The sequence below is a fragment of the Schistosoma mansoni genome (genome assembly GCF_000237925.1).
Source record: "Schistosoma mansoni, WGS project CABG00000000 data, supercontig 0037, strain Puerto Rico, whole genome shotgun sequence".
In the NCBI taxonomy this organism is placed as follows: Eukaryota; Metazoa; Platyhelminthes; class Trematoda; order Strigeidida; family Schistosomatidae; genus Schistosoma; species Schistosoma mansoni.
Window position 1 is genome coordinate 1983142 of NW_017386026.1, and position 19281 is coordinate 2002422.

Here is a 19281-nt window from a genome sequence, read left to right on the forward strand (position 1 = left end):
AGACCAAGCTTTGTATAAAAGTACCGAGTTGACGCTTTCTGATTTCTCATTTCAGTAGGTAAATGTTGGGAACGTTCTGCTGTAGTTATGCTTTGGCAATAGAGATGGCAACAGTTCTACGTTACAGAAGGCAGTCACCCAGTCTAATTGGGTAACCTAAACTTAGGAAGTCATTGATTATTCGGCCTATCATGAAAACATGTGAATCAGTGATTAAATTGACCAACAAATATTTGCATAATGCTCACTAGGACTTCTGAAATAGCTGTTGAAACGTAAGTTCAAAGTTGAAGGCGTATCGACGAACCCGTCATCGTAAATCAGATGGTAACTCGAGCAAAATTTTTGACCATAGCTACTTTGGTTTTGAATGTCTTCACAAACTCTTGCGGTTCAGAACTTTAGTTTGGTTGAATCAAACTTATCTTTGAAATTTATGCACACACGTATATTACTGGACCGGTTTGAAGGCATTGTTTAGAAATCTGTACAGTGTTAATAAAGTAAACTCAATACATGGATACCGAAACTATTTGCCGGGAATTGTGATTACTCCTTTTGTTCTACATGCCCTAGAACCTTGCAGAAATACTCCAAGCATGTCAGTGGCTGGTAACATCTAAAAGAATTTATGATGTATATTCATGAGTTGCCTAAAATTATATTTCGAAAATATAGAGGAAAAACATTATTTTAAGGTAATGTGGGGTTTCGAAATAGATTGCCAAAATCTCTAAATCTAAGCAGTCTAATAATGTCGTTCCCGTTATTTCCTGTGATCAATAGGATAGTTTTACATGTGTCATCAACAGTGCAAGACACTTAATCACACATTCCATAACTCTGACCTCTGCTTTGTTGTCACCGCTATTGACTGTGACCAACTAAACAAACTCGGTTGCAGAATTACTACAAAACATTTAACGCTATGAACCACTATCTAATCACCATTGTCATTTAAGTTATATCACCTTGACACTTCTCACTGAATATAACCATTAATGCCACAAAATGCCATGGTTATTTTACTCGTCAGAACAACAGTCATACATCACTTTTTACGTTATAGTAAAAAAACCTGTTCTACTGATTTAAATTATTATATACCAATTATTCTTTCCAAAACAACGATCAAATGTCGCATAGAATACATTATATTATATTTCAATGTGATAGAAAAATATTAAAGTTAAATAAGCGTTAGTAAAGTTTCTGATCACTGATAGTAAAATCATTTATAAACAATAAACGGATTAGAGTAAAAAAATACATAAAGGAGAAGGATTTCCAGCTGATCAAAGTAGGTTTTTAAGTTGGACTCAGTACTTTTTGAATCTCCATTTCTTCACATTGAAACGCATGCATATTCTTGTGTTTTTCTGGAAGAAAAGAAACAGAATGGGCTAATTTAGATAAGGTGTAGTTACAAAATAGAGAAGTTATCAATTCAAATGATATTGTTCCACGTCAATCAATGTAAATATAGGAAGTCGAAATTACTGCTCTGACAAAATCCAGAAATTGTGAATACCCAAACACATGAAATATCCACAACACCTTTTTCCACTGGAAGTGAATGGGAAACAATCAACAAAATACATCCTATACTTTAACGGCAACTGAATTCCATTATGAAACACCTAATCAGACTCCATAATGGCGGAGTACTCTAAATATACCATATACAGATGCTCATTACTCGAAAATATAATTTAGGCGCTTTACTTAGTCGACTATGTTTGTGGTTCAGATGGCAACCAACTCCGGAGGTTTTGAACTCTTGTGTATCTTGATCTCATAAATATTGATGGAGTTTGATGAACAAGTGAGCAAGCCCTCTCGAAAAACATTCAGAGATTATGATAGGTAGCTCCTCATTTAATACATATTAACACTGTTTACAAATAAAATATTGCATCTTATTCTGGTTCCCTTTAGTCAAAACGGTAATATCTAGTGAGAAATCGTGTAATACAAAATTGTTCGTTTAATTGAGTACGATACAACTTTGAGATTAGCTAACTTGGGTTTGAAACACAGAATGAACTGATATTTCATATTCTTACTAGAATAACAATTTCACTCACAAAAATTTATGGAACTACAATTAGAATTCAAAAGGAAACTGAACAAACAATCAAAAAAAAATCAACTAGCCAGTATGCAAGCAACATACTTTGGTTTCTTGGGTTTTACAATGATCGATCCACGACTAATATTGTGCTACAGTAACGAAGATAAACAATATGCGTGTGTACGAATTCATGAATATATTCAATTACATATTACAAAATTAACTGGAAACTCAATTACAGAACCAAACTTCTTCCGAATGGGAGAGTGATGTTTCTAACTGGAATAAGTATACATATAGGGATGAGTTATTATGAGTACCAACGTAAATGATGTAGTGAATGCTCCTTATGGCTTCAGTTATTAGTGTCACCCTAAGCATAGATCAAGACTAGTTCCGATGTTTAAGTATGCACAGTTCAGTAGTGTAGTATGAATTGTTTACGTTCTTCACACTAACAGACACCACCACTAATCCTATTGATCAACAGAGTCAAGTATGAACATTGAGTCAAACATCTTGCTCGAGTTACCACTTGACTAAAGATGAAAGTGTTATATCCACTACCTCTCTAATTGCACGTTCATATATATTACGAGTTCACACGATATAACAGAAAGGTTCGTCGATACGCCTTCAACTTTGAACTTACGTTTCAACAGCTATTTCAGAAGTCCTAGTGAGCATTATGCAAATATTTGTTGGTCAATTTAATCACTGATTCACATGTTTTCATGATAGGCCGAATAATCAATGACTTCCTAAGTTTAGGTTACCCAATTAGACTGGGTGACTGCCTTCTGTAACGTAGAACTGTTGCCATCTCTATTTTTCTTTCTGGTTAGCGTTTTTTTAGCGAGTTAGCTTTTCTACGGGATAGGGTCGCTAACCCCATGCCCAACCCTCCTCCTTTACCCGGGCTTGGGACCGGCAGTAACTCTAGAAGAGCTACAGGCGGAGTTTGCCATCTCTATTACCGAAGCATAATTACAGCGGAACGTTCCCAACATTTACCTACTGAAATGAGAAATCAGAATTCTCGTGAGTGCGGGATCGTGGATGCGCACTGCTGAGGAGTCAAACAGTGGGACGAAACGGCCGTCCAGTGCTTCCAGGTTTTCGATGGTGGTCTAGCTTCAATTGACTCATAATCTCGACTTAATAAAATTCAGAAAGCGTCAACTCGGTACTTTTATACAAAGCTTGGTCTATCTACTTCAATGTTGTTCTCTCCACTACCGGCACCATTTATGAACATTTGACTATATGTAGGAGCTCAGATAGCTATTATCCAATCTTCAATCGGCGAGAAATGGTCAGAGCCTAAACACTTTCAACAACGCACATTTCGCCTGTCTAATTTTGCTGTGTAACCTAGCCAGTCAGTTCATAAGTGACTAGTGAATAAAATCGAATTGAAAAGCGTGCTTTACTTCACCAGAGATTATACTAAGTTCATACATGATAAGAGGTCAATGAACACAATATACCACAAAAGTGAGTAGTCCAGGTTGATCACATTGAGCGAATGAGGTCGAGTAAATAACTACAAGATGACGTTTATGTTTTTCTTCACAAACAATTCATACGTCTATTTCATGAGATTCAGGAGTTTTGACCAGTGAAATCTGTTTTTGAAGACGTGCACGGTAAACCAACATACAGTTCATGAGAATCACAGATGTCATTTGATTAGCTCTAATAGTTGGCACTGAATGTTCTAAATCTCTTATCGACACGAATATTTCATCGGCTAAACAATGTCTTGATTTACAGGTAATACTTAATGAACAGGCTGGAAGTGTTCAGGAATACGGTACTGAGTGGAAAGATTTTCGACTTAAAATTTTGAGATAAATGATCATCAAGTGGCTTCCCTTGCCTTAGCGGGTGGGTCATAGGTAACATGATAGTTCCTAACCCCACTCTTAGTATTGTTTGGAAAATCACCAGATTAGACAGAAGTGGAGATAAAACACAAGAGACACTAAAAATGCAGTTATACCATTTCAAATCTTTCAAACTCACAATTGTAGTGCATAATTCTTCAAATTTTTCCTCAAACGGATATTTCCCGGAAAAGTCAATATAACGACTCTCGCCCATTATGAAACCCAGCCAACCACTTGGAACAAACTTCGACTCAACACGAAGAAAAATAGCTGGTTTATTTAGTTTTCGAGTGTATTCAGCTTCTTTAAAATGAAATGTGATATAATATTAAAACAACACTGATAGTTTACGATGTGCTGCGACTATTCACTCACATCTGGTAAAAATATCATTCAATAAGTGATCATAAATGCTTTTCATTAGTATCTTCACGCTTCTAACAGATTATAAACAGTTTTCAGATACGAAGAAGGGAATTCTACTTCATAGTCTACGACTCGGAGTGATGAAGTCAATTTGTAACAACGTCAGTTTCATGTAGCGATCAACAACCACTATTGGTTAATTCAAATCACTTTATCAGCTGCTTGTAGTTCGATATTTCGTAGATTGTTGACACAGAGGCTAACAGACACCACCCACGATACTGTAGCAGCACCAAATAAGATGCAAATCTACGGCTTCAGGGACTGTTCTGGAATGTCATTCGAAATTTTCTTGTAAACCATAGTGGATATTGACCTGGCACACAAAAAGGACAGAACTGTATATCCATTATCAAAGCAAACAGTTCGAAAGTGTCCACTAGTTTCAAGTAAACTAGTATAATAGATCCTGTGTTTCCTGTCAAATTGGGAGAGTTAGGAGAACCGACTTCCAACGAACTGTCTCTATATGTTTAATGATCCGTGCATTTCAACCGTTTCTCTTTCAAGCAATCAACGCTGGTAAAGTTTACAAAAGGATAAGGCAATTTCTTAGTTAAATAACCTTGTATATTCTATAAATATCCTATGAAATTCTTGAATAAAACTGTATAGACATTTGTTCGGGCTGTTGTCTTGAAACATATATTGGATCTAATCACTTCCAAAAAAGTTAGAAGCGAAAAAGTATGGCAATATTAGAAACGTGGAAATCACGATTGACTTTAGTTTTGAATTATATATTTGCGCATTGTTGGTACAATGGAAAATATACAGAACTGAAGGATTCGCATTCAATCCTCTAAGTTTGCGAATCTTTCAAAATGTAGGTTACATACGAGAGCATCAGCAATAGAACCACGTACATACAGACAGTATTCACTGTAAGAGAAGTTCTATCCAATAAAACAACACTGACAATCTACATGACACCTAGGCTTGCATCACTATGGAATATCGATATACATCGGGATCCATAAACATGTAGCTAATGACGATGATCGATTTGCACAAGAACGTAATCACATCATGGACAATATTGCTGTCAATTATTTGCATAAAATAACTAGTGATAAACACATTTACTCATTACATTAGTCTACAACAGATAAAAATAAATCGAGTACAGGATGTACAGTTATCGTAAAACTCTTACGAGTAAATAAGAACTTTTAAACTAGAAATAGGAACATGCACATAGAACAACCTATGTATGTGCATTTTACATCAAGTGGTTGAGAATAACCTGGTAGATGTTAGGAACACTAACAACATTACACTGTTCTCGTTCCAGGGAAGTAGTAAAAACTGATAGGTAGATAGATAGAACGATTTTGGATTTATGCATTCAATATGCGGTTTTGATGTAAGCATCAATACTTACAGATGGAGAGTCCCCACTGATCTGGAAAATTTGTTTGGTAATCTTACACCTTTAGCAGCGTGTGAAGTATGAAGAGAAGAAGACAGAAGAATAATTAATTACACTTGAATCGATTCAGTCAAGTATGAACTCTCGATGCCTACCGATTACTACTATAATTAAATGGAGGTGAAATAAAACGCTTGGTCTAGTGAATTAGAACACATTATATAGCATTTCTATTTGGGTGTCAATGTGACTTATGATGGTTGGAATATGTTTGTTCTACGTACTAGGTTGATGTCCATCTAGGTAGATGTGGGTTGGTGACTAAATCGAAGGTAGCATAGGACCATCATGCAACATTAGTTTAAATAATGGTGTCAAGATATTAACTTAAACTTTGTTGATCTTAAGCATGAGGGATAGCGTAAGCTTTCAGGAAAGATGCTGTTGGATATTACAAATGAATCACTAATGAATTTTGGCGACAAGACACAATGTGTTAGAAATTAGTTGATTCCTCATGAATATAATGTTTGAATACTATATATTTTATTCTTATTTATTTATTTGACAATAATCTGAAGTTTAAACTGATAAGCATTATGTTCAAATCTCAATGGGAATAACAGCATTGAAAAGGAAATACTTTTAACTAATGCGTCTCAAACAGTGAAACTTCTACCCAAAATACCCAAGCTAACCAGTGAAAAGAATATAATCCGTGCTCAAGCAAAATAATATCAAGACATTCATTCATCTGAGTAGTCCATATAGCGATGAATATCGAAAAACAAGAGAAAGGTTCAGGCATAAAGCTAGCTGACAGAAGAATGACGGTTTCTTCTTCTTCCTTGCCAAACTTAAGAATCCGTAGATGGAGAAAAAATGACCTAGAGAAACTCTTTATACAACAAAAAATGAGTAAGCAAAATTTAATTGTACGACAGTTGCAAACAATGAAGAAACTTTTGGAGAGGAATTTCGGAATTTACATTATTGTATACAGATAATGGATTCGAAGATTATTCAATCTGAATACAAGGTGTATGTCGTAAATACCTATCGAAAAACAATTATAAGTCTCAGTTCGACTAAAAGGGTGAGTGATAAGGTGACATCAACAGATCTGCTCATATGTCCCAAGTTCCATGTTACTTATGACTGTCTGAGTGGCCGAAACAGACACATTTGTACAGGTAATGTATAAACAACAATTAGTTTTGTAGAATACAGAAATTAGTCATGTACATACCGTCTCTAGTATTTTTACTATCTTGGTATGATTTCGAAAAAAGTATTAATACGATAGCAGCATTTTCTACAGCGTTTGCCATAGCATCTAAAATCTTAACATGTTGAACCATGTGTTCTTTGTCAATCCAAAACTGAGAAAATAGACAGATATAAATATTACTGATGAGAATACAGATATATGTCATAAAATGTTGAAAGAAAGTCATAGATAATATGTACATCACGTACCAAAACCTGTATGCAACTATGCGATAAACGCGATCAATCCGTAAATTCCTTTATAGAAATCTGTCTTGATGAGTATCAATGCCAAGATTGAACTTGATTGTTTCAAATGAATGGAGTATTGGGTAGAAAGTTATCAATAAATATATTTTTCATTGTATGCCAATATTGTTTATTCAAGCAAATAAACATTGGTACAAGAGGGCACCAAATAGATATGCGCCACGTAAATCATTTGATTTGTATGAGAGATGGGATACTGTCCAGGCGCCCGAACTGGATCAGGTGGTTTTCTGAGGGTGTTACGCTCCGAGTCTTTGACCTAAAGGTCTAATCCACAAAGCAGTGGAGCAACGTAAGGAAATCCAGTCCCATGGTTGACGGTGACCAACAATAGGTTCATACACTATTTGTTTCCTTGGGATCCTAGAGTCCATGTTCACCATTGGTTTGGAATCAGGGTTTTCCAACTCCTCTAGGTGGATCCTCCGTACCCTTCAACCCTGTTAAATAGCCGGGCATTCGCTTTCAATCCTCTCAATTTCGTAAACAACAACCCTGACACAAGGACTTCCATGACAGTGGTTGTTTGCATGTGGCCATGAGAGAGCGTTTCGAGAGGAAGAGCTGACTCTCTCCACTCTCGGCCGTACCAGGGCATTTAGGGGTAATATATCCCAATGAGTAAGAAAATTGTATTTCTGACTTTTCTTGACTTAATGTAAGAGTAAATAAATAATACACCAGAAATATAATTTTTCGACTCATCGGGATATAATAAAAATGTATATTTATTATGTCTTGATTAATGTCTATGATATAATAGTTGTTCAAAGAGAAAATCAATCAACTATCTGCATGTACACAAGTAAAAAGTGTTTTTCAGAATTATCATGAAAATTTGGTCATAGTGAGATGGTTGGTGTTTATGAGATGTCTGAAAATATATTTAAAGCCCTAAATCAACTGAAATGAGCTTCAACATGAATACAACTGAGAATTACGTCTCATCAAGTCACGCCCATACGAAAATATGACCAATTATGCTAATATCCAGAAGCAAATGGTTCGAATAACCGTTTCCCTGTTACTTATTTTAATATTATCGTATAGATTGTATACCAAAACTAGCTGTAGCCTCAAGTCATTTAAAATTAGTGAGAAATGCACTTTCAAATATGCGATTTGTCAGTTGGTATACACCATGAATATATGAACATTGTGAAAGCCATCAGCACAAATAATTCAGATCAAGTATCGAAATCTAGAACGATAGTGTACCTAATTAAATTGTTACTTATCAACTCGATACGATAAAGGTAGATTCAACGAGACAAAAACGATATGAATAGAATTAAAGTGAATAACCGTGAAAATAATATGAGAAGAAAGAATAGTCAATCACAAAGCAGAGTAAACAATGAAATGGTTAGATGTTTAGTCAATCAGGAGTGACACAACCACAATCAAAACTGGAGATGTATACAGACTAGTTTTGAATTTACTTTAAATTATGGGAAGTGAAACAATAGTTTTCTCTTTAGCTTCGTACTATTTGTACCATATTATTATACGCTCTTGAGATGTGTATTCATCTGTATATATTCTTCATATTTTCCTAAGATGTATCTTATTTCAATGTCTAAAATAATAATAATTACTTACCAAACTACTTATTATAAATTCAGTAGTCACTCATTATTATTAACAGTCGGATGCCCAAAGATGGACCGATAATAACAGTAATTATTTGCCAGCCTATAAGTTAAATTGAAATATTCTCATCCATTATTCTACTAACTAGCTACTCAGAATAACTCTGAGTTATTCTCTAGTTATTGGGTCTCAGTGGAACATTTGTCAGGTTCGATGAAACATGCAACTAGAGTGTATCGCTTAAAATGAGGTAAAAATTTCAGTTTGAGTCAGCTATTTCATAGTTCTTCAAATGATTTACATTTATTACAAAAAACTACTTTCCAATAACGTAAACCCTTAGAAATGCTAAGGCAAGTTTAAAATCTATACCTTTCTATAGTCCTTAATTTTCAAACACAATATCAGTTACTCAGGAATGCGTAGTTGAATTATATCTTCAGTTGGTGATAATTAAGGGTAAAATTAAATCATACTGAATATAGTCTATCTTATGCTTCACCTACACTAATAAAACCAGTTTTAAAAACGTGGCTACATCAAGCTTTAAAGAAGATGTTCCCACAAAGATTTATTCTGTCTCAACCTCTTCAATCGGTACACGAGATAAGATAGTCGATATACTTTGTATTATTAAAAATCAAAAACTTACATGCTTATGTACATCAAACAAAAGACCACTGCTCATCGTAAATAAAACATCTATGTCCGTACAAAAATAATTAACTTGTGATCCAGAAATTATTAACAAAAGTATAATTCATTACCAGTAATTTTAAAGAGGTGAACGAATTATCAACATTTAATGAGTTGAATGACAGCTTACAGTTAGGAAGACATAACGATAGACAAAACCAAATATCCAATATGTATACATTAACGAATTCATGCTTAATGTTTGTAGGATAGTTTTTTAGGGTTTAACCTTTTTCATCGACTCGCTATAATTCTAATGAAATCGTCTTATTGACCCTCATGTTGGAACATAGGCCGCCACAAGAATTCTCAAGACAACACTCTCCTAGGTTCTCCTTTCCAGTTGTTTACAATTGTTATTTCATTCTTTGATGCCTATATCCAATTCCCAACGTAATATGTTCATTGATCTGCCTCTATTCCTTTGGCCTACAGAATTCTAGGTTATTTTATTATTTTTATTATATCATTCATAAATGACAAAATATTCTATTTGTCAATTTACTTTATTAACAATATACTATCATTATCAGAAGGGGTTTTCAAGAGATTTAGTATGTTCGTAGTTGAAAGAGTGAGTCAATCGAAGCTAGACCACCAGGGAAGCACTGGATGGCCGTTTCGTCCTATTGTGAGACTCACCAACAGTGCGCATCCACGACCTCGCTTCGCGAGATTCGAACCCAGGACCTACCAGTCTCGCACCAGAGCACTTAACCAATAGCTTCAATTGACTCACGCTTTCAACTATGAATATACTATCAGTAAATGATTTAATGAAGTAATTAAATTAATTATGATATTCATATTTGTTTATTTAGTCAATCGATTGTGAATAATCTGTATTGTTATTTCAGAATAAAACAAAAATAAACAGATTATAATAAACACATGTATTCGGTTAGTGATTATATCTCTTATCGGTAGAATATATGAGTTGAATATTTTACAGATATTTGATTATATATTAGACTGAATATCAGTTAATGTTTAGTTGTATTTACGGGGAATGAAGGATGTTAAAGTTTAAATTGTTAATACTTAAATCAATTACTTGTTAGGATTAACTTTAGTAATCCATCGTTATGGCCGAATACTGATTTAATGATAAGAACAAACAAAACAATGAGAGCTTATGTGTGATACGTCTCGTCGATTGAACGCTATATTCGTTTCCTAAACTATTCTGGTAACCCACAGGCTAGAACTACTCAGCGACTTGAACACCAGAGAGAAGACGCAAGTATGAGAGAAACACTTTACTCCAGGGTTCATTTTTGTACAGAAAATCATGCGTATTTATAGATGTTAACGTCTGTTAAATCAACATCATATTTCAGCCAATCCATTAACGACATATTGTGTTACTGACCAATAGTAGCACGCCACGTTGGAATTCCAGAATGTTCCATCATACTCTGATTGGCTAGGGCTCTTCGGCTCCTTTTTGGGCCTCTGGAGGCTCCGTTGAAGTTCCCCGGAAGCCGACTCAACAATGTGAAAAGATTAATTCCTATTTAAAGTCAATTATCGTTGTCTTGTTTCATTTGATCAGTTGATTTTATTACTACAACCATGAGGTTGTTAAGTAAAATGAAGTAAGAATCATGATTTTGTCCTTAGTAATTTCTTTAAGAAATAATATAAAATCCGAAATTGGTTTTACTCCCTTACATATTTGAGTATATTATTGTTCTAGTAATGTTCATGCGTCTACAAGTCTGAGGTGTTGGCGTCAGTAGAATGCAAATTCAGAGATTGCATAGAATAATCCGAAAAAATACAATATTAGAAAACTACGAATGGTGTTTTCCACACACCTGATGATGACACAGTAAACTAAAAGATGAATTATCTATAACAACAACCTCGTTCTGTATTAGTCAGTTTGAATGCTCTTATGAAGCAAGCTATACTAGTCGAAGTTTTAGCAATTTACATTTTCGTGCTCACGAACGCCTTACAGAGTGGCTTAGCAAAGGTGTAGTCAAGACAGTGTACTCTTCAATATTAGTCCATTTAATGAGAACTGGATATAGAGCCAGAGTATGTCAGCTATCCCCAATCACTTATCAGGTCAGTAATTTTCTGTTACAGTCGGTCTGACTCATGATGATCCAAACGACAGAAGCAGTAGCCATTCATATTAAAAGGATGGGACCATGTGTGCAAAAGAAATATATTTAACCCCTTCTCTTAATTTTCTCAACCTTAGGGTCAGTAAATCATTGTCATCCTTAATTATAGAATGACCTAATTTGACTAATGTGCATACAACCTTTCTTAGTCAAATATCATTGTTCATTATGGGGTTGTGGACATTGTTGAGTTTCATTGGAATCTAGAATCAATATAAGTTAGATAACCATTTAAAACTTGGAAACACTGGATAGCTGTTTTGTTCTGGTATGGGACTCCTCAACAGTAAGCACCCACGACCCTGTAAACAGGAATCAAATCCAGGACATTTGATCTCGCACCCAAATCCCCAACCTTTAGATAACAGGGACGGTATCCGAAGTTGTACATGTCTAACTTCAATCAATCCGTGATACTACATGGCCATCTTTCTATGGAACTGGTCTGTGTTGAGTATGAAGCAGTTACCCAACGAAGACAATGGAAAATAATCGCACTATTTCGTGAATTGGTCGAAGTTAGACACTAACACCATTGGATGCCATCCCAGAAGTCTAGACGTTAAGCGTTTATGTGCGAGACCTAAGGTCCTGAGTTCATCTTGTCGCAACATAGTGCAAGCACCATCGATTCACCTAGACTACTGGCCACATTGTAACTTGGTCAGTAGGATTCGATCTACATTAAGAAGGATCTGGCACACATGAAATTCATCACAACTCAGTGATCAATCAATTGTAAAGGTCCTTGGTTCGTTACTCGCGTGCTGGACTATGGATGAACATTGATGAGGAGTCCCACATTAAAATAAAACGAGTTTCCAGTGTTTCCAAGTTTTAAATGGTTTTCAAACGTAAATTGACTCAATTTTAATGAAACATTATTGTCTTTGTTATTTTTATTCATATATTTTTTACAATGTTATTGGTTTAACATTATCAATAACCTTTCGAACACATGATTAATTTAGTTAGCAATGTCCCCACTATAATAAAATATCTTGAATTCATATAACTTCATATACTATGAAGTATTCCACCAAACTTTTATTTGGATTTGTAATTAGATTATTGGTCTTTTCATCCTCTTACCTATAATCATTCTGATCATCAATCTTATAATTTCATTTGACCTATAGGCTGATTAAAGTTAATATTACACATTAATTATCTCAAAATTAACTAGTTTATTTTATCAGAATGGGGGTCGTGGTGATTGTAGTATTGTAACAGTTGAATTCATTAGTCAATCCAAGCTAGAACCACGTGTGCGATCGTGCGTGCTCATTGATGAAGAGTGAAATACTAGGACAAAACGGCCGTCCAGTACTTTCAGGTTTTCAAGGGTGGTCTAGCTTAAATCGACTTATGAATTCAACTGTTACAATTTTACTTTATTTAACAATCAAAAATTCATATGCCATAACTTTAAACGGTGTATTCTGTCTTGAACTTGGGCACTTTTTAGACTATTGATTTTGATGTGTAATTGTAGAACCTGAAGAGAATTTACCGAAAAAAATATTCTTCGTACATATATTCGTGTTCTGATATTATTGAATTGGAATGTTGAATATAACATTTTTTAAACAGGAAATATGATAAAGATTGGTTTTATGAGGGGTGCAATTCATCGTACAGAACTCTTTAAGAAAACGCTTGACCATCTTAGTGTGGTCCCGAACGCCAGGGGTAACAGCGAGTATGCGGGTTTCATGGGTTGACATGAACTGAGAGAGACAAAAGAGAATGGCGAAAGACTGATAAGTCTATCTACTCTGAATTACATAGTCATTGGTGGGATTATTTTCTCCCACAAACGTATAGACATGACTACTAGTTTTCACCAGAAATCAGTGGTCGTATTACTAACCTAAGTGACTGTATAACTAACATTATAACATGATGAATTAATTTGGCTGAAGTAAGGAGTTAAAAGTTATAATGAGTGACTATTTCATTCACTGGACAAAATCTTACATTTTCGTGTAGTTCTTTCAAGAAGTCAATGTTCAAGCTGTCTATTTCTTGTTTCATTTGTTTCTCTGACCAATAACATAACTAACTTAATGAGTTAAAGATTAAAAAAAACTTGAAAATATAACCCTGATGTCTCAACGTTTTTAGTATGTGGAGTCTACTTTAAAGTGAGAAACTACTATTGAAACAAGAAATTATATCAAGAAACTTGATTTGCTAATACATTTTTTGTGATTAGTCAGTATTATTAAGATTCATTTAATTCTGTTTATTGATTAAACTATTCTATCGTGTTCAAAGTCAACAATATCCTGTGGTCTAATATGACGTGTAACTCTAGGATATTTTCTTTTACATATATCTATATAATCATAGAAACAGAGCTTAAGACTGATAGTAATACATAGAAAAACCCTTAAAAAGTTAGATTAAAACATGTTCATTTCTTTTCAATCCATTAAATTTTTCAACAAGAAAGAACAGATCACTACATCCTTGTGATTAATAGTTTCATCTGATAAAAATCTGTCGGAAATTAGTTTGTATGTATTTTCTCTAGATCATATTTCAGCATTGTTCCCCCACCCCATCAAATTTATTACTTATAATTTCTGATCAATCAAATCTTTTCTCACCACATCACAATCATTCTAACCAATCAGAACGCGTATACTAATACATTTATTTGATTATGATGGTGGGTGGATCTTCCAAATCATTTCAATAATTATGGCTGACACCAATGATAGAATAAAATATTAGAAATGCATTGGATATACAGTTAGTGTTTAAACTAACAAACAAATAAAAAATAAAAATGAAAACAATTCACTATCACATTAATCAGAAAGCAGTAATTGGTAGTAGATTACAAGTGATGTATAAATTTGGGCATAAGTCAAAAATCACCTCCTGTTTAAAATTACCTCACTTTAATTTGCATGACCTTGAAGGGCCAAAGTGACGGCAAGCTCAAAGTGGTGCGCTTAACCGTATACTGTCTAAGTTTTCCAGTGTACATGCATTTGTAACCCCTGGATAATTTCTAAAACATTCTTGTTGTTAGATGCCTTCAGTTATCGTTTATTGATTTGTATTCTGTAGCTAAATTAGATTTATACGTTGTTTTGGTGTTTCCTACCTAAGGCTAATGGTAGTACTATTTCATCAACTAGTTCAAGTATGGCTTCAGTAGACCTGGACGCTATCACTTGATAGTGATCGCTCAACTGAGAGTTCATTAGTTCGGTATGATTCAAACGTGGCCTTACGAAGCAGGAATCCTGCGAATGCAGATGACTTTCGCTCATTACATTCTTAAGTGAAGTAGAGAGAACAGTAATGAACGCTGAAAGTATGTATATATTGTTTTGAAATGCTTTTTTGATTACGTATCAAGTTAAAATGATTGAAATTTACGAACTGAGTTTTATCCCCAACACAAATCATTGTAAATTGTATTGTGATTCTTTAAATAGAGATTGTGCTGCTTAATTATATGGAAAAATACCAAACTTTGACTACAATGGTGCGCATGTATAGACAGTAATAGCTATGACAGGTTTCCAGTTGTGAGCCTGATGTTAGGTTTGTCCTTATTGCAAGTTTGCGCACTAAAGAACATATATTCTTGGTAAATTATGCATCTTCGGGTCTCATTAAATATGAAATTCGTTTAACTGAATGCTATGCATCTGACTAAAACCGGAAATCATTCATGAACGACTCCGCGTCAGTTATCAAGCAGATGCTTCACAGAATGAAGACGTTTATATGGGTTTACTGTGGTAGCCGACATTAAAAGTACACAATCATCTTTATCTGAGACTTTATGTCATTCCTCAATTTCTTCATTATTCTGAGTATTAGATCAACAGTGAAGTCGTGTTTTATATCCGGAAATGATGACAAATTTGGTTACTAAAATTGATGCAATTCAACTTTGACTTATTACGAGACTTCAAGAACAATAAAGTGTTATTCATTAAGAAGTTATCTCTTTGACAATACTGTCATTCCACCAATTTTGTCCTGTAACTTGCCATGGAAATGATTTTAACAGGTGTTTCGACTGTAAAAAATAGAGTTCTAGTGAATAAATTAACGTAATTGTTTATTTTTTTAATGCCTTCAAGAATTGCCACTATAATACTTATAGGCCATGGAAACAACAGATGTTGACTTCTATAGCTTGCCACAAAGTAGAGTCTTATGAAAATAGAAAAATATCTAATTGTCTGCTGTTTATTTGTTTTCACACAGTTAACAGATTAATCTATATCTATGCAATTGATGCCGAAATGGAAATGATAAGATTTCATGGTCTCATATTAAAAATTTTTCAGATGATATGCAATACAAAAATATAATATTGCAAGCTATAAGTAACACCATAAGTCCTGGATTCGAGACTCGAGTGCGGGATCGTGGATGAGCATCGATAAGGAGTTTCATTCTGGGACGAAATGGTCGTACAGTGCTTCCAGGTTTTCAGTGGTGGCCCAACATTGATTTATTCATGATATCAATCTAAATTCAATAAGCTCCATAACCTTATACTGAAACAAATATATTCAACATGCAGAATACTGATGACTGATTCTATATAACATTTACTAGCATTTTGACTACGTATGAGTTGTTTATCAGAAAATTTCGTGAGTGACGTATGTACACATGAAGATGAATGATTTAGTTGTGTTGAAATGACTAAAATTAGAGTGAGCAGAATAATACTCAAGTATTAACCATCAATACATTTTCACTCATTTGATTTAAATTAAATTTCAATTGACTTATTTTACCTCATTGACGTGTGTAGTTGCATGTTTGTGCTGGTACGATTGTATGTGTCCTGTTGATTTGATTGGTGATATTCACATAGGTTGTCTGTGCTTTAATATTGAATAGATGACTTATTTCGGTAAGTAAATGTGGATGAAACAATGGTCTATTATTCAATAAGTACTTATTACACTGTAGACTTTTAGTAACCGAAGAGCAGTATTGTCAGTTAATAGAAGAATCTGTACAAACAAAACATAGATCATAGATCAATCTGTACATTTGTTCCATAAGCGTATATCCAAATGACTATATTAATTTATTTATCAACACAAGTTGAGTAATTTGGAATTTTTTTAATCATTCTATAAACTCCATACAACTGGCCCTGTCTACAAATATCTAAATAAACGGACCAACAGATGAACTGAACAAAGTAATTTTCCATTGATTAATGTAACTAAAGCGAGTCGTTCTTTCAGCATGTTCTTTTTAACTTTCATTAATTAATTACATTTATGAATACCCATTTTGACATCTTTTTTCCAGGCACTTCTATCATTGCAAAGTAATTTCTGAGTTTAAATAAACTTTCAAGTAAATTTTTGGTCATACTATTATGTTCTCTTAATTGTTCAATAATAAACACCAAATGATAGTGGGATTTTAGAACTCAAAACTATCCCATACCTCAACTCTACATAGTCATGAATTTTTTTAAAGAGTAGATAATTTGAATAACGCGCCTTAACAAACGGCTTACAACTATTCAATACAAAAATTCAATTTAAATTATAGGTCTAGTGGGAAGCAGTTACCAGTGGAGTTAAACCAAGTCTGTTGTAGAGATATCAACTCACTGAAGACAATTGGTGAATGGTTGCTCAAACATCGTGGATTGGTTGAAGTTAGACATTAACACCATTGGTCTATCGGTCAAGTGCTCCGGCGCGAGACTAGTAGGTCCTGGGTTCGAATCTCGCGAGTGAGGGATCGTGAATGCGCACTTCTGAAGAGTCTCATAATAGGACGAAACGGCCGTCCAGTGCTTCCAGGTTTTCGATGGTGGTCTAGCTTCAATCGACTCATGATTTCAACTATAAATTTTAATGGTTCTTGGCATGTTTTCTTCTTGATCTGTTGTTTGTAAAAAAAAAGGACTAAACACAGTAAAATTCACACAACAAATGCGTTACGCGATGAGAAAAAGTTGTTATCAGTGCAAGATTGATGGAAAAAGTTTGTAAGTGAAAATGAATCCTAGCTAATCACCACTAGAATCACTATGGAAGTTCAATGAACGGACGTAAATCGGGAAATAGTTCAAAACTGAATATTTTGCTCTGAGAACTTATTACCGTCACGATGCATATGTAACTGAAAAAAAGCCGTTGCTGAAAAACCAATCAAACGAGTTTACATTACTTTTGTGGTGTGGGTTACTTAAATCCATATAAGTAGTATATAGTGACGGTCAGACATAGAATGTATTTTGGCAGAAGATCGATAAGGAAAGGACAGGAACGAAGCGCAATCGGTATGGAAATCCATGAACAATGAAATCAGAAAAGATGGACTGATATTTGCAGAAGGAACAGTCAAGATTGAGACAATTGATTGTTATTTTGCAAATTAATTGTTTACTGTATGGTTATCAGATTTTAGTGAGATAATCTATAATTTATGCTTAAACACATTTGACTGTCCTCACCTGTGTTCTCACTCACTACACTTTGGCTGATGCATTGAAATATCACATTATTTCAAGATTTACATTTCTCAACTGAATCTTCGCTGATTATATCAATTATTCGGCATAATTAGTTGCCCTGATTTTAGTAATATCGATATGAAAACAAATTCCGATGACGTTAAAAGTTTAACACATTATAATGTTTTTTTTCCAAATAAATTAGAACAGGAATGTGTTTACTTGAGAGAAGGTTTCTGGATTACATATAACTTCGTAGAGAAGGTGGGAAATTGTGCAAAATGAAAATCACGTTTTAATATCTCTATATTTAGTAATTTTTGTGTGTGATTTTTCAAAATAGAAAAGCAAGTAAAAGTTTGAAATTAACAATGAATGATGGATTACTAATTGACTTAATGTTGTGACTTTCAGGCAACCAGATTTACTATTTACTTTTACGTCTACTCGATATTATTTTCAGTTGATCGTTTTTGCCTTCGGTAAAATCATTTGGTGATTTCATTCTGTTGGCTATCAACTTATTAACTTCACTTTGGACTATTAACTTTAACAGTATAACTTTGATTTTAGCAGAACAAATCAATTTTCAGTGCAACAAAACTTTTAAAGGTAAATTGTTCATTGTTTTAATAAGTTAAATTTTAGTTTACGCATTGATATATAGTTAAAAATATGAGTAATTGATGAGTGAAAATGGATGGTGGCTAGCAGTGGAATCCAGGATGCATGTTTCATCCTATTTGGGACTCCTCATATGCAGGTACATCCAGCTGACAAGTCCAAAATAAGATAAAACACGCGTCCTGGATTCCACTGCTAGTCATCATCCATCTTTGTCTATAATGCTTGTGACTTAAGGAAATCTCTAAGCGATCTGCATAGGATGCACATATGCCAATAAGAGATTGATCAGCTGCAGTCCTAAACATCAGTAAGAAGATTCAAACAAACAATACAAAAATGAATTGAGAGAGATTTAGCTTGAAAATTGTAAATAATTTTGCTGACATTAAATATTAAAATAAATTATCAACATTCACCACGAAAGGAATTTTAATATATTGTTTGACTTG

The 19281-nt window shown here is 34.1% G+C and overlaps 1 protein-coding gene across 2 annotated transcripts; it reads right to left on the bottom strand.

The window, feature by feature from the left end:
• Positions 1 to 1121: 1121 nt before the first annotated feature.
• Positions 1122 to 18710, bottom strand: Smp_014410.1 (hypothetical protein; the record flags this gene model as incomplete). 2 transcript variants are annotated; one of them, XM_018790793.1, is made up of 6 exons in its annotated part: positions 1296 to 1379; positions 2177 to 2223; positions 4103 to 4269; positions 7014 to 7146; positions 13711 to 13775; positions 18641 to 18710. In XM_018790793.1, 6 exons carry the CDS (start codon positions 18708 to 18710, stop codon positions 1346 to 1348), a joined length of 516 nt encoding a protein of 171 aa, XP_018646029.1. In that variant the 3' UTR covers positions 1296 to 1345. The 2 variants fall into 2 exon arrangements, with proteins under 2 accessions (XP_018646028.1, XP_018646029.1); XM_018790792.1 differs by lacking the exon at positions 2177 to 2223 and having other exon boundaries at positions 1122 to 1379.
• Positions 18711 to 19281: the final 571 nt, after the last annotated feature.